This window comes from Arvicanthis niloticus, chromosome 26 (genome assembly GCF_011762505.2).
Source record: "Arvicanthis niloticus isolate mArvNil1 chromosome 26, mArvNil1.pat.X, whole genome shotgun sequence".
NCBI lineage: Eukaryota > Metazoa > Chordata > Mammalia > Rodentia > Muridae > Arvicanthis > Arvicanthis niloticus.
In genome coordinates this window covers 5,778,715-5,803,587 of record NC_133434.1, presented here as the reverse complement: position 1 = coordinate 5,803,587, position 24,873 = coordinate 5,778,715, and the positions used below count along the sequence as shown (strand labels likewise).

General features: G+C 46.8%; 2 protein-coding genes across 4 annotated transcripts in view; one reads left to right on the top strand and one right to left on the bottom strand.

The window, feature by feature from the left end:
- Positions 1 to 13,024, top strand: part of Pknox2 (PBX/knotted 1 homeobox 2) — a 297,178-nt gene extending 284,154 nt beyond the window's left edge. For all 3 annotated transcript variants that reach the window (XM_076924651.1, XM_076924652.1, XM_076924649.1), the window contains 3 exons: positions 8,221 to 8,297; positions 8,740 to 8,918; positions 10,168 to 13,024. In XM_076924651.1, the coding sequence (XP_076780766.1) occupies positions 8,221 to 8,297; positions 8,740 to 8,918; positions 10,168 to 10,400 (489 nt within the window). In that variant the 3' untranslated portion in view covers positions 10,401 to 13,024. The remainder of the gene's footprint in view (positions 1 to 8,220; positions 8,298 to 8,739; positions 8,919 to 10,167) is intronic.
- Positions 13,025 to 23,300: 10,276 nt separating this feature from the next.
- Fez1 (fasciculation and elongation protein zeta 1) overlaps positions 23,301 to 24,873 on the bottom strand; it is a 45,685-nt gene continuing 44,112 nt past the window's right edge. The window contains exon 10 of the mRNA XM_076924648.1: positions 23,301 to 23,677. Coding sequence (XP_076780763.1) covers positions 23,661 to 23,677 — 17 coding nt within the window. The 3' untranslated portion in view covers positions 23,301 to 23,660. The remainder of the gene's footprint in view (positions 23,678 to 24,873) is intronic.

Sequence of the window (24,873 nt, the reverse complement as noted above, 5' to 3'; positions counted from 1 at the left end):
CTTGAGAAGTCAAGCTAGAATGGGTTGTCAGGGGAAGATCTAGAGGTTGTTTTACATTCCCTGGGCCCTGTCTCTTTTAATACTTCAGGGAATGATTTATTTATATCATCGAAGACATATTCAGGGAATTTGATCTTGAAGACCTAGGGGCCTGGATGTCCCGAGATGCAGAATCCTGATTGTGTGTTGATACAAGAGACTAGGATGTATGAGAAGTGCTGGGAAGTGAAGGGGCGACTTCAAAAAAGACAGCAAGATGGCTCAGCATGGAAGGTGCCTGCCACCGAGCCTGGCAGCCTGAGGTGGGCAATCCCAGAACAAACAGGGTAGAATGAGAGAACCAACTCCCACAGGTTGTCTGCTGACCTCCACACATTCACACATACACATACACACACACACACACACACACAGAGAGAGAGAGAGAGAGAGAGAGAGAGAGAGAGAGAGAGAGGTGCATACACACAATAACAGTATCAGGAACTGAGCTTGGGAGGCAGATAGACCTGAAATGGTCCTGCTCAGCTCCAGCCTCACTTGCTCTGTGGCTCTCAACAGATCTGTCAGCTTCTCTGGCTCTGAGTTCCTCTTCCTTAAGCAGATAGAGCAATGCCTACTGTTCTAATTTTGCCTCTATTGCTGTGGTTAAATATCCTGAAGAAAGGCAACCTAGGGGAGAAATGGATTTATTTCAGCTTATGACTCCATGAAGAAGTCAAGGCAAGAACTTCAAATAGCCACATCATATCCACAGTCAAAAGCAGAGAGAAATGGATGAGATAGTTTGCTTGCTTGTTAGCTTCCTCCTTTCTAATACAGTCTGGGACTCCATGCCTAGGGAATGGTACTGCTCATAGTTGTCTGGGTCTTAAGAGAACAACCCTTCCCCCAGTACCCCCCCCACACACACATATACACACACACACACGCCCACAGGCCAACCTATTCTAGACAATTCGTCAATTCAGACTCCCTTTCCAGGTGATTCTAGATTGTGTAAAGTTGACAAAGCTAACTATGTATTGAAGATGATTGGTAATGTATTCTAAAGCACGATGGCTAACAGCAGAGATGGACTGGCCTGACTGGGGATACAGGGAATATAGACCCTGCTATTGACTTGCCTCTTACTACTTACATAACTATAGCTGGCTGTTACACTCTCCTGAGATTTTTTTTTTCACATGTGACATGAGAACAAAGCCTAACTCCTAGGTGCTTCGGCAGCGCACAGTGAGCACACAGTGGGCATTTTATACACTGTAAGTAGTAAAAGGTAGAGAGCTGTTGTGGGTATCCATCGAAGTTAGTAACTGTTGTCAACAGGTGAGACATGTTCCCATAGACTTCTGTATAACTTTATAGGAATCTGCTTGAAAGCATAGCAAGGCTGATGGTGTTCAACAGAAAGACTGTCAGGACCATCAGATCACCCTGCACCCTAAGTGACATGTGAAGGTGGCACTGTAGAGCCCAGTGCCCCCGTCTTTTCAGAATAGTAAAGTCATCATTGGGTAACCTGAAAGTGGAAACCAGTCAGGGGCCTTTGGCCAATCCATGTCCCCATGCCATAGCTGGGATAAGACATCATTGTCTTTACACACCTGCACCTTCTTGGGCTCCAGAGGGAGAGGCTGTGCTCTAGGACTCTTTGGGTTCTGTGCAGTTTGGAGGTGTTTAGGGAGAGGAACTGGCATTGAGGGTAGACGTTAAGGATAGTTTGGGATTGGTGGGGTGTAGATGGTCATTTTTGGCTGACAGTCATCTCTCAGGTGATCATCTTTAACTGTGGTCTTAACATCTTAATTTCTTCATCCCTGATCTGATCTTGGAGTTTGATGACCCACATGGTACCTTGGAATGACCAGAATGGGAAGCATAAAGCTGTCTGGCTGTGTTCTTTGCTATACCCATCTCTTGATACCAGTGAGACTTAGGCCTCAAATTTCTGCTATGGTGTGAAACTGTTTCCCCACCCCCACTACTTACTGGACTGAAGAGAAGCTGCCTTCTGACTCCCAAGGGAAGACGGCTGAGTGTGGGAGTGTGAGAGGCCCAGGGTACTCCACAGGAAACTAGTGGCTTTCAGAGACACCCTCTAAAAAATGTCCTAAGACATAGACAACCTCACAGCATCCCTAAGAAACCGGAGACACTGGTTAGGAGAAAACACACATGTACACAGGACCTAGAGCAGTCTTCAAAGATGTGGAAAAGGAAGTCCTTCAGGAAAAGGGCGAAAGATCCACCTGGGCATGAGGCTCCCGCTAGCTGCCAACAAACAACCTGTAGCTTCTGCAGAGCAAGAGCACACGCACCGAGCCAAAGATTTCTCTTTCCCTCTTAATCTCTTTATAACAAACACACAGAATATGACAGGCAGTACCCTAGGTACCCTGAGGCTGGTAGAATGATTTCCTAACTTCGCAGGAGGAAAAAAAAAAAACTGTCCAACATCTAGAGCTACTGAGAGGCAAGTTCAGGATCCAAACCATGTAGAAAACTATGTCCTCACCCACACCCATAGGGGCCACCTCTGTGACCCCTTTAAAGAAGCAGGGTATCTTGATAGACTGTTAGATATCCCTTCCTGCCTGCCCCTCTAATAGTCAACAATCAATCAAGGAACAGCAGTTGTGTGGCTTGCCTCCAGGAAGAACTCCTGAGGGTCTGAACCAGAGAATCAATGTCCCATCCTCCTTTGTACCTGCAGACACCCCCCTCCCACACCTCCACAGAAATTCATTCAACAAGTACACACCGAACACCTAGAATGGGTCAGGCATTCTCTGTGCAGACGGGGAAGGAGATAAAGAGAAACATATCATCCCTTTTCTCAAAAAACTGACAATCTGTCTCTTTGAGGTGGCAGATAACAAGACACCCCTATAGTGGGAGGCATTCTAAGGAAGCACTTGAGTCTGGAAGAAGGAGACCGGGTGGGCTAAAACCGAACAGGAGTAGGCATGGAAGCAAGCTAAGAAGAATCATCCTCATTACAGTGTGATGAATGGGTTGAAATAGAAACCAGAGAGAGAAAGAACAGCGTATAGACTCAAAACAGGAGGTAGGATGTTTTCACAGTGGGAAACTATACAGCAACAAAACCAAATAACCACAGCCACTCAAAACTGGATGAACAAATAACATCATTAGTATAATGTTCAAAACCCAGACAAATGTTGAACATAGCTGCAATCCCAGCACTCAGGAGTTAGAGGCGGGAGGACCAGAAGTCCAAGGTCATTCTCAGTTATGCAGTGAGTTCATAACCAGGCTGAGCTACATGAGAGCCCGTCTCAAAGAAAACAAAGCAAACAGACAAACAAGCAAACAAACAAAAGGCAAAACTGAGCCATCGTGTTGCAGGATAGAATACATACAGAATGGCCTACAGAAAAGTAAGGAAGTGATTGTCATACAAATGTTATCTTTGGGAGAGTGGTCAGAAGAAAGCAGATGGAGCTCCCTGGGTGGGAGCAGTCTCCCATCTTTTGAGCATTCCAAACATGTCGAGTGCTGACAGAGGAAGCCCATTGCTAACGGCACTTGCCTCGATCGAGCAAGGCCTGCTTGTCTGCTTGCATGATTGCTTGCTTGCTCTGTCATCTCTGAAATCAGGGTGCATCTGGCATCAGTGTCATGTTAGATGTGACGCCATATGGTCATTTCAAAGCTCTTCCCCTCCTGGCTGCCTCCCTTTGTGTCCCAGGACCTCCTGAGCAGTGGCATTCCCATAGAATGAAGGCTCCAAAGCAAGCCCATGGTTGTCAAGATGGGGAAAGCAAGAAAGGTTTGGTAGCCTCCTGAGTAGGTCTGGGGGAAGAGAAACCCAACTCCCTTCTGAATCTGCTCTCAGTATGGGCTCCACTGATACCCGCAGGCTGGTGTTCCCCACATCACAGGTCCCTTTGTGGCCCAGTCAACCTCATGGTAAGATCCACATAGGGTAGTGAAGTGGAAGTGTCATCACAGGGTAACCTTGAATGAAAGAAGTTGCCAGAGATACAAAAACTGGATTAGTTTCTTCTGACCAGAGCTCACTCTTCAAACTAAAAGCTATTTCAGTGTCCTTTGAATCCAAGGAGACAAGAGTTGTGAAGTTATAAAGGGCAGAGTCGGGAGAGCTGCAGAGGATTTTTTTTTTTAAGGTTAATTTGCAGAGGGAGCAAAAAAGCACCTACTTAACAAATATGCTTCAAGTTCCTTGTCTTGAGTGTGCAGCTGGAGGAGTCTGGGAGGCCTCTATGCATTTGTAAGGATATAAGACTCTTGTTCTGTCAGCCCATTACATCACTCTGAAGTCCAAGAAGTGGGTGCCTTTTTTTTTTTTTTTTTAATTTCCATGTTAACCAGAGAAGGCTAAGGACAAAAGACTCAGAACAAGTAGCCAAGGCCCAGCAGCCACCAGATAGTGGGACAAGACTCCATATGCTCCTCACTGGCCCTTCACCATCAAGCAGCCTTGCCCAGTTGTACAAGTCTGCAGGCTGGTACTGAGAAGGGTCCGGACTTTGATAGTCAAGGCTCTACCTTTTTCAAGGAAGAACCATTCCCTTGGAGAGATCTGAAGCTTGGGCCTTTCCTTTTGGCCTTGAGCGGAGTTCCTCCAGCTGGTGGTCACAGGACAGCTTCCAGGGGACAATGCTCATCACCTAAGATCTCATTTCACTCCCTCTCTTGTCCTTGGCCTCAAGCCTTTCCAGTTGTGCTAAAAGTAGCACTGACTCAATTGTGGTCTGTCCAGGAGCCAGGACTATTTTGATTCTGTCCTCGGGAATCATGTGGTGTGAGGCGTGTACAAGCTGGACTGCTCCCGGGGCTCGGCTGTGGTGCCAGGAATGTTCTGGCCCACACACCTGTTCCCAAAGCTGGGCTAAGTGTTTCTACCTCATCCGCAGTCTCCACCCTGGGCTTCCTGAGGTGTTACGCTGGGACAGAGAGGTGGTGGGACCCGTTTGTAAGGGTACTCATAAGAAGTCTAAAATCCCATCCATCACATAACAAACAATGTGTATTTGAGCCATACTCAATTCTCCAAGTAAGATGAAAGTATGTCGATCTATGTTCAAGAAGCAGTGCCTCTTTAGAGACAGGAAGCATCATCCTTCCATAGTAGGCTTGGGTGTCCTAACAGGGGAGGGGATGCTCATCTAAGTCGTACTGTAAGGCTCTTTCCTGCCTTAAAGGATTCTAGCTTCTCTACTGAAATAGTTCAGTTATTCTTCAAAGCCTAGTTGAGGCCCCACCTCCCTAGACATCCTCCCCAACCAAACCAACCCACCCTTCTCCTATAACCCAAAGAGTACAAACTACCTTCAGTAAAGATGCCCTCCACCACCTTTCAGCTGAGAACTCCTAACTGTCTGAGGGTTCTGACTCCTAACATTCAGGAAGCAGCAGACATCCAGCCTGTGTAAGCAGATGACCCAACTTTGCTTAAGAACCAACCTCGTCCACACAACCTTCTTGTGTACTCATACACCGTTCTTGGACGTGAACACCATTCCTATGACGGGTCTGGGCACTACTGAGATAATTTCCTATGAGTTAGAGATCCTGCCTAAGAGCAGTTCATAGCTTCCTGCTGGCCATTGATGACCCTGTATGGTGAGCACAATGCACTTATCCAGAGGCCTTGGTGACCACTCACCTCAGGGAGCTAGCTGGGAAAGGCCTCCCTGAGGATTTTCCCTGTGACAAGGCTTCAGCATCACTCAGAAATGTCTGCAGTGGGAAGATGAGAGACGAGACATCAGTAGTAGGACAGTAATGGAGGACATGAAGACTAAAAGGCTGTCATATTTTTTGTTGTTGTTGTTGTTGTGTGATCACCTCGCATACCTGCAAGTTCTACGTCATGCAGACTGAACTAAGTATAGATTGAAAATACTTGAAAAAAAAATTGCACTAAGCACGTACAGATTCTTTTTCTTAACATTGTTTCCCTAAGTGATATGGTATAATGACTATTTATTTCCACATGGTTATCTGAAGTACTGTCAGTAATCCAGAGATGATATTTGGCACCAAGGAGAGTATGGCCACCATATACTCTCTTCCTCTGAGCTTCCATATGCTCAGTGCCCAGTTCAGTGTGGGATGTATAGGCTGTGTGTAAATACTGTGCCATGTTATGGAATGAGATTGGTTCATCCATAGATATTGCTGCCTATAAGGGTTTTTGAACCAATCCTCCATCGATAAGAGGGGACGATTCTGGCAGCCTACATAGGGAGGCTTAACTCCTTCCTGTGACCTTAGTGAGGTAGGATGCGAACATTGCCAGGGTCCCTGCCAATCCACCCCTACACAACCTGACATCTCCCCTTGTGGCCTCCCTCTGCTCCCTGCCAATTAGCATGAAATTCGCTCCAGTAACACTGGTGTGCATTCCTTCTTGTTAGACGCTTAATACTGTATGAATCACAGGGTCAGATGCCCTGGTGTAGTGGTCAGGGTCAGAGGTGTGAATTAAAACAACATGCGATCCTGATTGCTTTAGTCAAGGGACACAGAGGCCAGCTGAAGAGGCTGCGTTCCTTTGTCACTGCTAACGCCAGCACTTCCAAGGCTCCAACACTCCAACTGCTCCCTCCGTGAGCTTTAAACATCTTGCCCAAGTCACCCTATCCTCGCAGTATGAACTCCTTGCAAGTATTTAATCATTACATAACTTAATAATGTCTTGTTAAATGCCATGCCCGAGGTCTCACAGCTAGTCACAATAGAGCTAGCTTGGGAGCCCCAATCTCTGGGACTTTACAGAGTCTAGGCATTTCTTGTCTACCAGTAACATGAGCAGAAAGAATGATTTTGGTCTGAGAATGCTAGGTGGCTTGGTCCTCTACACCCGAGACCTCCAGGTCTTCTCTGCCTCTAGAATGAATCTATGGTCTCTTTAGACTCTCAAGATGCTTGCTGGACGTCAGGCACTTGTGCCAGAGCCTCAGAAAGCCCCAGAATTACATTAACTCAGTGCTGTCTGGCTCCACACCCATTGGCCTCAAGACTTTCTTCCTTAGGCTCTCCCATTCTTTTGTTTTTGATTCCTTGTTAGTTAGTTAGTTAGTTAGTTAGTTAGTTGTTAGTTAGTTTTATTTTGGGTTTTTTTTTGGGGGGAAGGGGTATTGTTTTGAGAATCTCTTGTAGGCCAGGCTGATCACCCTGCTCTCACCTCTGAAATGTTGTGATTATAAGCATGAGCCGCCACACCCAATCAGACTCTTCCTTTCTTTAATGTCACTCAGCTCAGCCATCTTCCTGTGACTCTGACCAGTTCGTATTCTCCCTCACTACATTTCTAAGGTGCTCGGCGCCGAAACCTCAGCATCTCCAACTTCGCCTTTGTTTTCCTCCATCAGTGGTCATTTGTGTGTAAAGACAGTGCTTAAATGTGTACTGTGTCCTCATGAAGTGCAGTTGAAGAGCGGGAATAAACATGTAATCAAAACCAGACCAGAGTATGCAAGACCGAAGAAGATATCTGTACCACTCAGCTCTCCCCAAAGGAATGCAGAGCCATAGTCTGAAGAACTAAGTTGGTAGGACCATCTGAGCGACGATGTAGTCCTGGCTGTCCTATAACTCACTCTGTAGACCAGGCTGGCCTCAAACTCAGAGATCCATTTGTCTCTGCCTCCCGAGAGCTGGGGTTAAAGGTGTGCATCACTTCCGCCTGGTCTACCTCACAATCTTAATAAGTTTGATTAAATGAAGTTAAACGTACGGAAACATTTCAAAGGGTTAACAGGTCCTATGACAGCAGTGTACCACAGTATATACCCTGTCTCTCCAGATGCCCAGTATAAATCTGGACACAGTAGATATAAATAACAATTAATTTAGATTGTATTAATTCATCCCCCTTCCCCATGTACTGCCTTTTGGGGCTTTGGAAAACCATTGTTGATCCTAGCTCTGAGAATTCCACCTTCCTGTGGAATCAAGTGAGAGTCGGGGGAAAAGTGTCTTGCAATCAATACTGAACTGACTGTAGAAACCACCCTAGTCCCCATTGTGTGGCACTGTGCTGAGGGAGCCTAAGGCACATGGGAGCTTCTGTGTACGCTCCAGGCACATTGTCCTCAAGAGCAAACATTACCCTTTGCCCAGTTTTGTCTCCCAAGTCCTGAGCTGTGTCCATGAGTTGGGTATGAACACCGGGACAATCTGGCCCCCCGGGGGACCCATAATTCATTAGCCATTCTCTCCTTTCAGCACCCCTACCCCACTGAAGACGAGAAGAGGCAGATTGCAGCCCAGACAAACCTCACCCTCCTGCAAGTAAACAACTGGTGAGTTGGCATCACCTGCCCACAGGCTCTCAGATCCAGGAGCACATGCTTGGCAAGGGAACTCAAAGCAGGGAGAGGGGATAGAGTGCCCAGACCTACCTCAGCCTCAGCGCCACTGCCAGGCCTGTCTTCCCTTGTGGGCTAGATACACGGAGCTGGAGTTAGCCTGGCCTGGGCTTCAACTGTAGCTTCACAGCGCCCTCTGCTGGGAAATTGGGTCAAGCACATCCATGGACCCTTCATGAGTTTGGGGGGGGGGGGGGAGGGGTAAATATTGCCAGAGAATCTGGGCTCACCAACCCAGTAGAGACAGACCAGAGGGTCTTGCATCCGATTTGGGAGGCAGCTTAACTGTCACATTTGCTCACCCCATGTGACATGGTGGTGACCCATGTGACCCCCGATGGTGTCTAACCAGGTCTTCACCATCATCCCTGGGCAGGTTCATCAATGCCAGGAGGCGCATCCTGCAACCCATGCTTGATGCCAGCAACCCAGATCCTGCTCCCAAAGCCAAGAAAATCAAGTCTCAACACCGGCCCACCCAAAGATTCTGGCCCAATTCCATTGCTGCTGGGGTCCTGCAACAGCAGGGTGGCACCCCAGGGACGAACCCTGATGGTAAGATCTGGCCTAAGGATGAGCTAGGCTGGGGCTGGTGGGGCTCCTGAAAAGCAAAGATTCAAGGGTTATGTCTCCTTACCCAGGGTCCTGTCATTACTTTCCATCCACACTGCTTGTCCCAGTGTTTTAGAAAGCTTACTAAGAAAGGATGTTCTGTGCACGTTTTTTGGTTTCTTTTTGTTATTGCTATTGTCTGTGTTTTGTTCTGTTTGAAACAGGATCTCATGTAGTCTGGCCTCAAACACACTAATATAGCTGAGGATATTCTTATGTTTCTGCTCCTCGTGCCTCTGCTCTCTCAGGGCTGGGTTTACCAGTATGAGCCACAAAACTCAGCTCTCTCGTAAGTTTTAACAAACTTAAAGCGAGCTCACAAAGGAATGGGAGAGTGTGGTCCTTGGAGACAGTGGCTGCTCAGAAGAGCCCCCTTCTCCTTGCTCCTCATAGTCCCGAGTTTCCCAGTACAGTCAGTATCTTCTTAGCTCTCCAAGGGCAAGGCCATCTATAAATACCAAGGCAGGCAGCTGGCTTGTGAACAGAGGCCAAGAGAGGCTTTGTTCTTCCAGATTCTCCATCACACCCTCCATACAATGCTCTTCAAAGTGCTGGTTTCCTGGTAAACAATGAATAATTTAATCAGCAAGACATTTCTGAGGTTGGCGCATGAAGACCACTGTGTGGGCCCTAGGGTGGAGACACCCATGCGCACGCATATCTGCATGCATATGGCTGTACACAGGTTCTTCTGTGACGTGTCGCCATCTGTTGAGGTAGCTTAGGAATAAACAGAAGTGGTGCTGGACAAGCTTGCAGAAAATCCCAGCGCTAGCAGTGCTGACACAGTGTCTGGATCCCATGGCTTAGCAGAGGATGGAGAGGAAGATAACTCAGTTTCCTCCCCTTCAGAATTCAGTTCTGGGTTCCTGCTTTACAGAGTAGTTGGACATTTTAATTAATTAGTTAATTAGTTAATTAATTAATTAATTAATTAATTAAAAAGTGCTTTCTATACTTATATAGAAAATCCTGAGTATGTAGTAGTTTGAAGTGATGCTGTCTGGGATGGTGCAGAAAAAATTAAACAATGGAGGGTTAGAAGGCTTCATGCCAGTGAATTGTCTCACTCAGGGTTTGGTTCTATTTCAAACAAAGGGTCCACCATCCCACGAGCCAGCTCATCCACCCCATCCATTACTAAGGTTGCTGGGCCCTTGACTTGTCCTAACCTTTGTGCTCTCCCATGAAGGTTCCATCAACTTGGACAACCTGCAGTCCCTGTCCTCAGACAATGCCACTATGGCCATGCAGCAGGCAATGATGGCTGCACACGATGACTCGTTGGATGGGACAGAAGAAGAGGATGAAGATGACATGGAGGAGGAGGAAGAGGAGGAGGAGGAACTAGAGGAGGAAGCTGATGATCTACAGACCACGAATGTCAGCGACCTAGGCTTGGAACACAGTGACTCCCTGGAGTAGTCAGGCAGCCCAGATGGCACTGGTCACCGAGCAGGAAAGGAGTGTCATCAGGAGGGTTCAGGGTGGGGGGAGGGGATATGGGCAGGCAGCACTGAGAAAGTTGGGCCCTAGGTTCCCCGAATCATAGCTTGAAGAAATGCAGAGGAGACACCCTGTTCCTTTCCAACCACTAAGCTTCAGTGAAAACCTAGTCCCAGACCCTCAGACTGCAGAGAGCTCCATTGCCGGTACCAGTCAAACAGCCTGTGAAGAAAGACAGTGTGAGATCCAGACTCACCAAATACCAGAGGACAGATGACACCCATGGCTCCACACAGAAAAGGACTTGAGTTGTTTACAAGCCCTGGCCCGTGAGGTGGACAGGCGCTGTTTGCAGAGCGGACCTTTGCTGAGGGGCAGACTTGGGAGGGAAGAATGAGACAGAAGGGGTCTAACATTTTCCCCCAGGAGAATCTGAGCTCTCTTGAAAGACACTCATGGACAGAAGGGAGCCCAAATGTATAACCAGTGGCCAGAGGAATAGGAGGGCCTGAGACAACACCACACACTGCATATCAGAGTGGGACACCGACTGCACAGGGCTCCAACTTGCCCTGTCAGGGCTGTCTCCGGGCACAGCAGCCATGGACTAAGGAGAGGGGGAAGGAAACAAAAGAGACTCCTTCTTCCTCTCTAGGAAACATATTGCTCTTAACCTGAAGAGGTTAAGAGCAACCCTCCATCTGGGTCAGCTCGAGGACCAAGCAGGTGGCAGAACCTGGATCAGGAGCCATACATATTAAGATGACTTTGGGGATCACAGCACAGCTCCTGTAACAATAGGACCATGGTATCTTATTAGATGCTCCTACCCTCAGATGGAGTTCTTCAGAAACCCCAGACTCCTCCATAAACCTTTAGAGAGGTGGGTGGGGCCAGGGGTTCTTTCCACTCCACAGGTCACCATGGTATCCCTCTGCTCCCAAGCTGGCGCTACCAGCTTCTGGCCTCCTTCTTCATTCTGTTCTCCAGAGAAGGCAGAAGAAACATTGAAAAGAAGCATTATCCCAATGGGAAGCCAGGGTCTGAAGAAGGTGCTACTGTTCTTCAGTACTCAACATGGCAGGGGGATGTAGCGCAGAGCTGACTGCTCACACCGTTGTGCTTGGCACTGGAGGAACTGGGGTGCTCCTGGGAGCAAGCTTCCTACCATCTGCCCTCCCCCATGTCCTCCAAGCCCAGCTCGGAGGATCCATGATTGGCATCTGCTCCTCCTGTCCTCTCCCACCCTATGGCTGTGAAAGACAGGACTGACCACATGTGTGTTTTCCATTCGGTTTAACGTGATGGATGTGCAGTTTCATTTGTAAGTGTGTATTGGCCATCTCCTTCAGTGCTAGGATGTGAATGGCTATCTGGCTCAACCAGAGGGGACCCTTGGGACCTTCTGAGCCTTCTCCTCCTCTACCTGGTTGGGTGGAGCAAAAGGATAGTCACTTTTCTGAGGTCACTCCCGGAAATGAATGTATTTCTCCCCCCACCCAAAAAAAAAAAAAAAAGAGCTGATATTTAATGTTTTACTAGGGATTTTTGAGAAACAAATAACCTTATTTATAATCTGGGTGATCCAATCATTTTTTTACTCCCTTTTGATGTCATACCTAGAGGAAAGGCAAGATTTTTGGCGTGAGACTTTTGCAACCCGCAGTGGGATAAGACATTTCCTCTTCTGGTTCATTTTTCTTGTTAAAGTACATACATCCACACATAAATTCTTCCACCCAGCACCGTGACAAGCTCCCTACTCAGCACGGACACGTGTGCATACATGCACACGGGTACACATGCCTACATCTCCCTCCCAGGCCCTCCCACCTGCCTAATGTTACGCAACCCCCCTCTGATGTATCCACCAAACCAGACTGAATGTGGCCGCAAGTTTTCAGTAAACCTTATCACCTACCGAAATACAGATGATGCACAGTTCTCTCTTCTTGTGACCGACTTAGAGGTCCCTTAGGGCTTCAGTGGGAGATCCTGGGCCAGACAGAAACTGGAGGCCCAGCATCCACCACACCGAAATGACCACCCTCAGAAAGGGACAAGGGCTTTTGGAATGACTGACTTTTGTTAGCCTGTCTGGAGGGAAGGATGGTCCACATTAACACATCTGCCTTTTGTGTGTCTATTTCTAAGAGAAAGCTCTGTACTGCCCTCTCCTGACAGTTCTGTGCACTGCAGGTGAGACCTCACCTCCCACTTAGAGCTTTGTACTCTCTGCTGTTACCCTAGGACTTTATCATCCACGCTGGTGCTGGCCGGTCTTTGTCCCACTGGTAGAAAATGCTGGAACCTGAAAAGAGGTGTAGCCTGAACTGCAGCCTTGACCCTAACACTATGTCCAGGGCAGGGTCTGTCCCAGAATCCCAGAAATCATCTCCGCCTTCCTTAGAGTCAGGCCAAGGATGCAGAAGGGGTCAGAAAAGTCAAAAGATTCACAAGAAGACGACAAACCCACTACAACCTTACCTCCTAAAATTGGAAAGATGACGTAGACCACATACGTTGTCCTAACCCTCTGAAGATGCAGGCAGCCTGGAATATGTGAGACCTGTCTCAAAGAATAAAACATACTTAAAAAGAGAGGATTCGGAAAAACTTTATTATCATTTCAAGTAGAGGTTTCCAAAACACACACACACACACACACACACACACACGCACGCGCACACACACACACAGACACACACACACACACGCACACACACACACACGCACGCGCACACACACACGCACGCACGCACGCGCACGCACACGCACACACACACGCACGCACGCACGCACGCACGCACGCACGCGCACGCACACACACGTTCAAAAGAACTGAAGATAAATGGCTCAGCAGTTAAAAATACTTGCTGCCTGCACAGGGAGGACCCAAGTTTCAGTTCTCAGCACTAGCTCCAGTAAGGATACATTTCTCTGACCTCTATAGATACCAGGCAAGCACACAGTGTGTGTAACATGCATGTGGACACTCACACATACAAATAAAATAAGAAAATTATGTGTATATATAGGCCAAGAAAAGAAATTTCATGACCAGATTACCTGGATACTGTTAGCTGAAATTAATAACCAATTTAGCCCAACATTCTTAGCTAAATACACTATACGTTGTGTGCAAGGCATACCGGTATAGTTCAAGGCTTGAAAAAGTCCTGCAGGAAAGAAGCCTGTTTAACTGTTTAGTTCTTTATATTCATTTGCCACTGTTTCTTCTTCCTATTTTTAAGTTTCATATATTAAAGATTCTGCAGAACACACAGCAGGAAACATGGCCCAAAGAAATTAGACTAACAGGGTGCTCCTTCAGCAAAGTTTTCCATCCTGGGTTGCCATCTTTTTGACCATGCTCCCAACTAAAAGGGGTTTGTGGTGTGGGTGACTGTGTTTTCAGGAGGCAGCAAGTGGCTTGTCTGCATAATCCAGATGCTACCTAACCCAAAGAGACGGTCCCTGTGATGACGACAGAAAGGAGATACTGGAGGTGGGGTGGGGTGAATTCCATTCGCTCAAAACTAATCTCTGATATTAGGGTCCAAGAAACTGTTCAGTCCAGCTCTGCCCTTGCCCCTCTTCCCAGCCCATCAGGAAGGCCCTTTCAGGCTTGTAAATCCTGCTGAAGACTTAAAACAAACATCCTTGACCCAGAAGCCCCTCTACTGATTTACATAGGATGGGCGCCAGCGATTGGCAACCTGCAACCTGCTCAGTCTTGATCCTAATCACTGTTGTTTCAGTACACATTTGTTAAACCCCTTCTCTGTCCTGTACTTTGCTCTACACACCAGGAATACAACTATGGGCAAGGAAGCCCTTCCAGAGAGCTTGCATCCTAAAAGACTGGCTTAGAGCACAATCTGATCATTCTGGGACATTGATCTCTAATTTTATTTCTCAGAGTTGCCAACAAGAGCTGCTCAGATCAAGTGTGGTTTGCTCCGACCGGTTGCTTTTAAGCTTCTTTGCACAAACATAAGATGGAAGATTGCAGACCTAAACATATGAGATTCCTGGTCGTTCCTAAAAGTCAGGCAATTTGGGACCCACATTCCTGCATGACTGTGATTGGGGCAACTGAATAACTGCTGACCCGAGATTCACTCTCCAGGTTACAACACCCCACTCTTGTGATAGCCCACCTCTGAGGCTAGGTGAGCCGCCGGTTATGCTGGAACTGTCCTTACGTAGCTGGTTAGTTATGCATTCTCTCTTTTCTCTATGATACCTAATTGAGTTAGAGTGTTTTGGGTATTTCAGTTTGGTTTGGTTTGGTTAGGTTAGGTCAGGTTTGATTTGGTTAGTTTGGTTTGGTGGTATCAGGGCTTGAACCTAGGGGCTTGTAAATGTCCTATCGCTGAGCTGTCTCCCAATTCTCTCTCTCTCTCTCTCTCTCTCTCTCTCTCTCTCTCTCTCTCTCTCTCGTGTGTGTGCATATGTGTGCGTGCATATGTGTGTGTACTGAGCTATATCCCAATTTTTTCTGTGTGTCTGTGTTTCAGTTTTGTTTTTCCAGGTCTCACTAAGGTGCCCAGGTTAGCCCTGAATTTGTTCTATAGCACAGGCATGCCTTGAATCCGTGATCCTCTTGCCTCATCATTCCAAGGAGCTGGAATCACGGGGCTATACCAATAGATCCAGTTTGCTTCATTTTATTGCGTGGGGGAGTGGTATTTCTTGCTATATAGCACAGGCTGGACTGTGTATATCAGGCTGGCCCCAAACTCACTATGCAATACAGGCAACCTTTAAGTCTTCATCCTCCTATCTCAGACTCTGGGGCTGAGATTATAGATGCCCACCACTGTGCAAAGCTAAATAGATGTTTTATAAGAAAGGAAGTATTCCTTTAAACCCATTTCTCCATCAAAAAATTGAAAGCAAGATGGTCCAACAGGACTCCGCCTTGGAATCAAAATACTGGAGAAAATATATCGGTGGAAATGCACATAGCTAGCCCTTTCTTGTATTTTATATGTATGTTACAACCACATATTTTCACTCATGTGTCCCACCTGACATTCTGGCCTTGACAGGCAATCATGAGCTTTGGGGGAATAAAAACTACCATGACCAGTGTTTCCTCAGGAACACCGCTCCTAGAAAATAGACTTCAGGGGCACTTGAGATGACTCAGCAGGTAAAGGAAGTTACCACCAAGCCTGACCATCTGAGTTCGGTTCCTGGGGCTCACATAGTGGAAAGTGAGAACTGAGACCTTCAAGTTGGCCTCTGACCTCCACACACGTGATATGGCATATGTAACTCCCACATAAATAAATAAATATTTTTTAAAAAACAGAACATTTTAGAGTTGGGCATTTGCCCACACCTGTAGGAAGACAGAAGACTTTGAGCCCAGTTTGAGCTACATAAAAAGACCCTCACCTAAGAAGAGTAAAGGAAGGAGAGAAAGAGGAAAGAAGGAGAGAGGAGGAGTCTTCGGCTCCCCTAAGTTCCTTCCCACATATCTTCCTTCCTTCTTCTTTCCATTTAGACCCCAACCTTAAAAACCAATTATCCATTCACTAAGCTTCTGCAGGTGCCTACCATGTACAGCGTCCACTTGGGGTCAAAGGGTAATTCAGCTCTGCAGGACAACACAGGTCAGGGGTTAAGTACCAAGACCAGTGGATCGTGGCTGATTGTATCATGCTGTGCGCTTCTTGGCATCTGATTTCCAGCCCACAAACGGAGCAAGTTTTATTACACCTCTTTCAAGTGTCTCTTCTACTTTTACATTTCTCAGCGTCTCCCTGGGCTGATCCCATTTAGCCCCTTTGCAAATTAAATGCATCTCATTAAAATGAACCCATTTAAGACAATGCCCTTCAGGTGTGTGCATCTTCGTACATCTTTCATTTTAGGACAAGTGTTTGATTTATTTTCATCTCATTAAACTCTTTAAAATTATGTGCATCTCATTACACTCAGCATACTGAGATGACTTATTTCAAGTGTAGACATTACACCCAGCATTACCAGGCAGGGATATGATTTTTTTTTTTTTTTTTTTTTTTTTTTTTGGTTTCATTACAAGACTTACAATTTATGTACATCTCATTACAATCAGCCATTTAAGACAATTCCCTTCAGTTGTATAGATCTCATTATACCTTTTCATTTTCTGATTTTTTTTTTTCGTGTTATTTATTCAGAAGACTCACTTCAGGTGTGTATGTACCACTTCTCCCCCACCAAAGGTTGTTTTCTTTGAGTACACTGTTGCTCTCCTTAGGCATACCAGAAGGGGGCATCAGATCCCATTACAGATGGTTGTGAACCACCATGTGGTTTCTGGGAGTTGAACTCAGGACCTCTAGAAGAGCAGTCAGTGCTCTTAACGGCTGAGCCATCTCTCCAACCTGTGTAAGTATCTCTTCTTCACCTGTTATTCATGTGCATTTCTGGGTGGTTGTTTTTATTGTTGCATTGTAAAATATTGACCCTCCAAACTTCTTCAGGGCCAGACACACCGTCTTGTGGGCCTCTTATGGTGGCACAGACAGGAAGAATGACTGGCTTCTCTGGGTTTAGTCAGGACTCTGCCAACAATTTTTTCATATTATACAGGTACAGGGACCATCAAAACCAACTGCCTAGCTGGAGAGGTGGCTCAGTGGAGAGTGCTCTGGAAGAGCACTGACTGCTCTTCCAGAGGTCCTGAGTTCAATTCCCAGCAATCACATGGTGGCTCCTAACCATTTGTAGTGGGGTCTGATGCCTTCTTCTGGTGTGTCTGAAGACAGCGACATGCATAAAATAACTAAACATTTAAAACAAAAACAAAACAATAACTGCCTTTGTTTGCACATTGAGGAGATAGAAAGAGTCTAAGTTCCCTTTTGGTTGCTGTCCATGAAACTGCAGCACTGTAGATGACGGATGGCTCAACAGTTCTTAGCTCGTCTTGAAGAAGCAGCACGGATACCCATGACATCTGAGGAATTAAATGAGTATTACAACCCAGCTCTCAACATCTAGAAGACTATATATTTCTGCTCTACCCATCTGTCCATCCATCCATCCATCCATCCATCCACTTACTGGGAATGGAACCTGAGCTCTGATCTCTAAGCAGTGTCTACCACTGAGCAACCTTTAGACTGAACAGAGTGTGTATCCACAGGGGTACACCTGTTGGAAGGAGTTGAAAGAGTTTTGCTGGCTTATGATGGAATCTCCCAGCTCTCCCCATGCCCCCAGAGTTTTTGATACCTCTCCTCCAACCCTGTCCTGGAGATTCTCAGCTGGAATGTACCTAAGAATTGCTCAGCAGGAGTTTTAGAGTTGAAAAAATCAAAATATTTTAGAGTCTGAACCAGCAGGTGCATTTTTAACAGCACCTCTGAGATTCTCAACTTCCTAACTTGATTCACAAAAGAATCTTCAGTCGCTTGGTACTGAAAATGCTGGATGCTCTCAGCATTGTCCCAACAAGTTTGTGTTTGCAACTCAACAATAAACGAAGTCCCAGACAGAGACATGTGAACCGGTGAACCCAATCACCCACGGCATATAGGAAGCTCAGGTCTGCACACTAAGCATTGTGTCTCCTCCCACTCACTGCCCACTGCCTTCCAGGGCCAAGATTGCCAGATCACTACACAGAGACAGCATATTCCTCCATTCTCCACCCCCAAAATGTGAGAGCTGACACAGGAGGGGTTAAATGTGCAGGTGCAGAAATGTTCCTGAAGTCTGGGGCTCACCTGCTGCAGGAGGTGCGTCCCTGCAGGAAGTCTGTGGGGCTTCTGGTTGTCTTGAATTCATTCCAGCTGTTCTACCCAGTCCTGACACTGGATCCTAACCCAGGCAGCATCTCTGAGTGACTCTGGGCTGCTTTGCCTGTTACTCTACCTGTCTCTTTGCCGGTAAAAATAGAACCTATTCTCTAAGCTTGGAATAACTCTGACTTGGCACCCTCCCTTTCCACCACTTCTTGGGGTGAACCTGCTAAGGAATCCGCATACACCTGCCTCCTGCCTGCTGTTTCATCTCCTCTTCTCCAAACCTGGGGGTCCTGGAGTTCTACAGTCAGCCCCAGATCTCCCTGGCCTCTCAGGAAGCAGCATTTAATATGGGTAGATAGTTGGGGATCATTGCTCAAATCTGTAATCCTAGCACTTAGAAAGCTGAGGCACGGGAGCTGGAGAGATGGCTCAGTGGTTAAGAGCACTGACTGCTCTTCCAGAGGTCATGAGTTCAAATCCCAGCAACCACATGGTGGCTCACAACCATCTGCAATGGGATCTAATGCCCTCTTCTGGTGTGTGTCTGAAGACAGCTACAGTGTAATTGTATAAATAAAAGTAAATAATATTAAAAAAAAAGAAAAGAAAGAAAGAAAGAAAAAGAAAGCTGAGGCAGGAGGATCACAATCCAGCCTTTGTTACATAGAAAGTTTGAGGTTAGCCTGGACTACATGAGACCATATCTCAAACCAAACAAACCAGAGGCAGTGGGATTCTGTCAATTCAAGACCAGCCTCTTATATATACATAAGATGTTCCAGGCCAGCCAGAGCTACATAGAAATTAGTTTTTCGGTTGGGAATGTGACCCAGTGGAAGAGCAAATATTTAGCATAGGTGAGACCTTGAGCTCAATCTAAGCACTGAAAGTAAAATTATTTAACTCAACATGTAGTGCAGCTAATATTCGAGTCCGTTTTATGAGAGAGTCTACCTCCATAAACCTTGGCTTGACCAGAGCCAGCCTTCAGGGTTTAGGGAGAGACCTTTCATCTCTGAAGACCCAGGAGGTGTTTGCCTCTTTGAACATGCCCTCACCTGTCCCCCCACAATGACCCTTGGGTGAGACAGCACTCAGAGATGTTAGCTGCAGCCTCTGTCTGCTTTCCCACAGCAAACTCCCTTCAGGAAGCAGCAAGACAGAACCCACGTTCTCTGAACTTAGGAAGCTGCTTTCCACAGATCTCTGCTGAGTGGTAGGGGTAGCTGGGATGGGGAGTCAAGAAGCCCATCTTCGAAAGACAAACTGCCTGGGATGGAGGTGTAGGCCAGCACCCTTTGCTGATGGTAGCACAGGTGGAAATTTAAGATCTGGGTGTGTTGAGTCGAAGTGATGTGTCAGGGACAGACAAGACTTCTCACCTGACCTGTGTAGAAAGGGAATCCCTCTACCTCTTGCTGAGAGATCAAGGTCCAGTACTTAGGCTTTTTTTTTTTTTTTCTTTTCTTTTTTTTTCATCATCCCTGGGCACAAGGACACAATCAGACTGGAAGATGGAGGAAGAACAAACCTCTGGGAGCTTTTGCACAAGCTGGCATAGAACAGGTGCTCACACAGAAAGGGGGGTCAACTGAGAGCAAACCCAGGGCCAGGACCAGCCCAGGGCCCTGGGGCACTGTCAGACCCAGCAACACTGGTAGTGAAGGATAATAAAATGATTATGTTCAAGGGAAAGAGAAGACAAAGGATGAAGTGGAAATATGTGCTGGACTGGAATGCAAACCTGACTCAGGATCAGAGGCTTCTTGCAACATATGATTCATTTTCCTGTTCTGGGACATGTGGGGGCAGGGACCGTAGGGGAGGAGGAGGGAGGACAGAGAGGAGAAGAGAGAGAGAGAGAGAGAAAGAGAGAGAGAGAGAGAGAGAGAGAGAGAGAGAGAGAGAGAGAGAGAGTGCTTGTGTCCCTGGGGTTTTTTTCAGACAAAGCTATTATCGAAATGCCAACCTGCTCCTGCCTGGCCAATTTGCATATTCCACGCTGAGCTCTTGGAAGCAGAATGAATATGCATGAGGGCTTGGGTAGAATGCGAGGTTGCCAGGCTGTGGGCTAAGGTGGCTCATTGTTCTTCAGAAGCAAGGCGTTAAAAAGCCAGAGCACCTCCCTGGTCAGCAGAATGGCCTGTGCGTCCCCTCCCAAAGGACAGAAGAGAGCAGACCCCAGGCTCAGACAGAAATCCAACGGACGATGATCGTCTCGGCTTCACAAAGAAATACATAATCAGGCGCCATCAAGAATGGGAGTGTCTCTTCTCTAAAAAGTAACATATAATTACTCCCCTCTCATGAATGCTAATCCTGGAGGCTGTCACAGGGATGAGAGTCACCTCTCCTGGCTTCCAGGAAATGAGGCTCCTCTCCCTATTTTTTGCTCTCTGAACAGGAAAAACTGACACCCCGGGATGCCCCAGCTTTCAACCTCCTACGTAGATCCTATAATGTTCTCGGTGGTCAGGTTGTGGTGGGAGAGCCTAGGACATGATTGGTGCTCAGCAGTGAGGATGAGATGGTTTCGGTCAAGTACCTGAAGCTGTAAGTTATGATGCATCTTAAGGCACCTGGTATGTGCCAAGGCATTATGGGTCAGTTGGAAGAGCATGCCTCTCTTGGGCAGTCCTTGGTTTGATGCTAAGCATACACACACTTTACAGTAGAGGATCATGTGTACTCATTGACAGTCTACAGCGCCTCATAACCACTGGCTGAAGATAGTTCTACTCCAGATGTTGTCGTGAGAGTGCAAAGCTCTTAGAATTTCACAGAAAATTCCAGTTCGTCCTACAAAACTTAGGGCCAACAAAACACTAGCCATGTTTTCATCCCGAAAGACCACGGCTGTCTCCCATCCTAAAACAGATAGAGAAGATTGGAGAGATACCCATTTCACCCCGCCCCCATATGCTTCTGCTCCACATCATTAAAGGCTGGCCTCCAGCACCATAATAACTTTTCTTCCTGGGACATGATGAGACTAGGTTTAGAAAAATCCTTTAATAGAAACACACTTGAGTTCAGGAAGCCCCCAGCCACCCGACCACTAACCTACCCAGGATGGCTCCTGATAGGTGGGACTCTCCACCACTGATTGACAGTTGAAAACCTAAACTTGGTGTGGGTTTTGTGATGCAGTTTGCTGGGCCCTCAAATGCAGCTCACCATGTGGGCTTTCCCTCCAGCCTGTTTTCTTATGGTACTCCAGAATGTTGTGGGAATGGGGCCAGAGAAGAGCACTGGTTTCACCTCTTAACACTGTCTGAGCCTTCCTTGGGTTCAGGCTCCGTTCAGAGCTCTAGGTATCCTGAAGAATTAAAGCAGAGCTTTCTTCATACTTGATGTGAACACCAGCTATGTGGAGCGCCAGGGATTTTGTCTCTCTTCAAGATGTAGTCAGTACTGCTGGACACCAAGCCTTGACTCATGGGGACAGAAGGAAGAAAGGGCAGGTACTACAGAATCTTGACAGATGGCTTTCACATTCCCTCTCAGAAAAGGTGAGAAAACGAACGCACCCTTCTCCCCCTTTCCCTGAAAACCTGCTCCTGCAATAAGAGGGTCCCAGACACTTGAGATTTATTTTTAACCACCACTGGCTTTGATTAGCTTGTCTCGGGTTGCTTCAGACACCTGCTGGCAGGATAAATTGGGGAAAAAAGAAATGGCTGACCCAGATCTGATAAATGCAAGGCAGGAAGAAAAGCTGAGGAGACGGGGGTTCACTAGTTCCTTTTTGCTGAAACTGATGAGAAACCCAATAACGGGCAAAATGTTAAACTTCCCAAAGATCTTGTGTCACCAGCAATCTTTGGCATCTGTAGCTTTAGGTTAGGGCTGATGAATTTCAGAAATGAAGTTATCTCAATTTGTTTTGTCAAAGGCCTAGTGTCCATGACAGTGTATGGATTCTGATGATGTCTATGTGTGACTTGTAGTCTTTTCCACTTTATGTGACAACCTCCGGGGGTTCCGTGTATAGCTTGGTGCGATAAACACACATGATGGAGCCGTGGCTACTCTGGTAGAGCAAGGCCCTCCTCCTTTGTCCCTCTCCTCAAAGATTGCCCCTTTTCTGCTTAAAAAGCAGGAGCCTGAGAAAACAGTGGCAGAGAACCCACCCTGACTGTCTTCCTCTGTCACTGTCGTCAAGCTCTGTATGGAGTGGCCCAGGTGGTTAAGCAAGCACTATGTCCCCAAAGCATTAGTGAACATCTACTCAGGTGAGACCAAAGTGTCAGTCCATCTCTACTACGTCCTAAGTAGCCATCTCTGCTTCACGGCTCTCTCTCTCTCTCTCTCTCTCTCTCTCTCTCTCTCTCTCTCTCCTGAAAAACCCAGAAGGTATGAATCTGTACCTGCTTGTGACTCTAGGTCGTTGTGATGTAAGTAAGACAATGTGTAGAAAGTGATAGGGCTGGCAGCTGGCACAAAGGGACCACCCCATAAAAAAACATTTTTTTTTTTTTTGAAAGCCAGTTGCAAGGGAACTTCAGGGTTAGCATCATTCAAGCTAGGAGATGAAAGGCACGCGAAGGGAGTCAGGCTATGCTTGGACAGAGTCAGCATCCAGAATACAAGGACGGCGCTCACCTGCTGAGGCTGACAGATGCCTACTATGGAAGCCAAAGACTATATGGAGGAGTTAGTGCTCCTGGTAATCAGGGCTGCGGGAAGGAGGAGCAACGTTACAAGATGGCGTTCCCACAGGCCATTGAGGGCAGACAAGGAGCGGTGATAAATCTCAGTGCAGGAAAGAGGTATAGTCTCCCAGGTAGTTGAATTATTTCCCTCCAGTCCCTGAGCTCCAAGGCCCCTGAAATCCAACCGGACAACCCCAATAAAAAGCACTGAAGTGTACCGGCATATCCCTGGGATTCTCTCTTTCTTCTTAACCTCACACTAGCTAGTTTCTATCACACATTTCCAAGCAGTGGAAACTTAGGAGACCACACATAGCCTCCTTTTGTAGAATAGGCAACATCACTACATCACACGACCCCACCATTGCCTACCCTAGGACATTAGTGCCATGGCCACAGACCAGCATCTGAGGACAGTCAGACATCGTTTCCCTAGAGGGTTTGGAACACAGAGCCAATGGACACCGCTCTCCAAAAAGCATGAAGGATATTAATTAAATGAAGGTTTATTTCAAAATTAGTCTTAAGAGTATAAGCTGGGTTGAGGGCTGGAGCCAGACTACATAATGAGTGGTGAGGGCACCTGCCTTCCCCAACACGGGTGGAGAGGGGGCAGAGTCACCGGCCCTGCGCCCGATCATGCATCCAATGATTACTAGCACTAGAAGCCAACAGCAAAGGACCCCGCGCGCAGTTGCTCATGTTTAATCCAGGTTAAGCTATACACGTTTAAATACACGCCGGAGGTTACGTGGTGTCATGCAATCCCAGTGATGGAATGACTTTCTTGCTCAGTGACCTCCTGCAGTGAGGCAGCTCCAACAGTGAGGTTAGGTTGGACAGAGCACTGAAACGAGAAGAGGAGAGAGGTCATGCAGGGATCACGCTGAGCAGAGAACCACACGGAGGCCCAGGCAATGGCTGCAGCCCTGAGTCATCCCTCCGAGGACAGAAGAGAATGACGGGTGTCATTCTCTTACAATTGTCTCACTGCATTCTCTTACTGCAGTCTTACAGTATCAAGCACTGCAGTCTCCAGGGCCCATGGATCTAACTCTGTGGCTTTAAGAAGATGCCTTCCCCTTCCACTCTTGTTCTTCACCCACTCGTGAGGATATAGCGGAGCTACTCATAGGTTGCCGAGAGACTTGTAAAGTGTGCTCCGTAAATATTAACTACTTTTATAAATTCACTGACATTTCATTGGGTCGCATGTCAACTCACCCATGCCACACAACCCATCTTTACAAACGTCTTTGAAAAACTTCTATTCTTGCAAAGTCTTTAAGGGTCACAAGTTCTTCCTAACCTTTAACCTAAATTCTTCCTATTGAAATTTAATATTAATCTCCCTGATCCTCATAGAAAGAAAGTACAGTTTGGGATTTAATAACCAGGTTCCATAAACCTCCTGCAACTCTTGTAAGTTTCGTATGCATATGGAGCAAGGATTCATAAGATGTTGGGTCTAGACAGTGTGTCGTCAATGGCCAGACTAAAAGACTAACAGAAGACACATGCAGACAGTGTAGGGTTCTTCATAGGGGTCTTACAATCACCCATTATGTCTGTTTGGCAAAAGACCCAAGCTTGGCTCCCATTAAGCCTCTTGTTCCATTAGTTACAATAAATAAAGGAGACAAAAGAATGAACTAAATTATACCTTGGCCTGAAATTAGGAAGAATCTAGGACAAAGATATTCTACAACTTAACAAATGAATTTAAAAGAAGGAAGAAGGGAGGAAGGGAAGGCTCTAGTTGTTGTTGTTGTTGTTGTTGTTGTTGTTGTTGTTGTTGTTGTTAAGATACATTATTGGCTGGGCATAGTGCTGATCCCAGCACTTGGAAGGTGAAGGCAGGAAGACCAGAATTTCAAGATCTTCCTCAGCTACATAGAGAGTTTGAGGCCATCCTGGGCTGCATGAGATCCTGGAGGAGGGTTAGAGAGGTAGAGAAAGGAAGAGTAGAGAGTTGGGGTGGGGATGATGACACAAAGACAGACAGACAGACAGACAGACAGACAGACAGACAGACAGACTTAG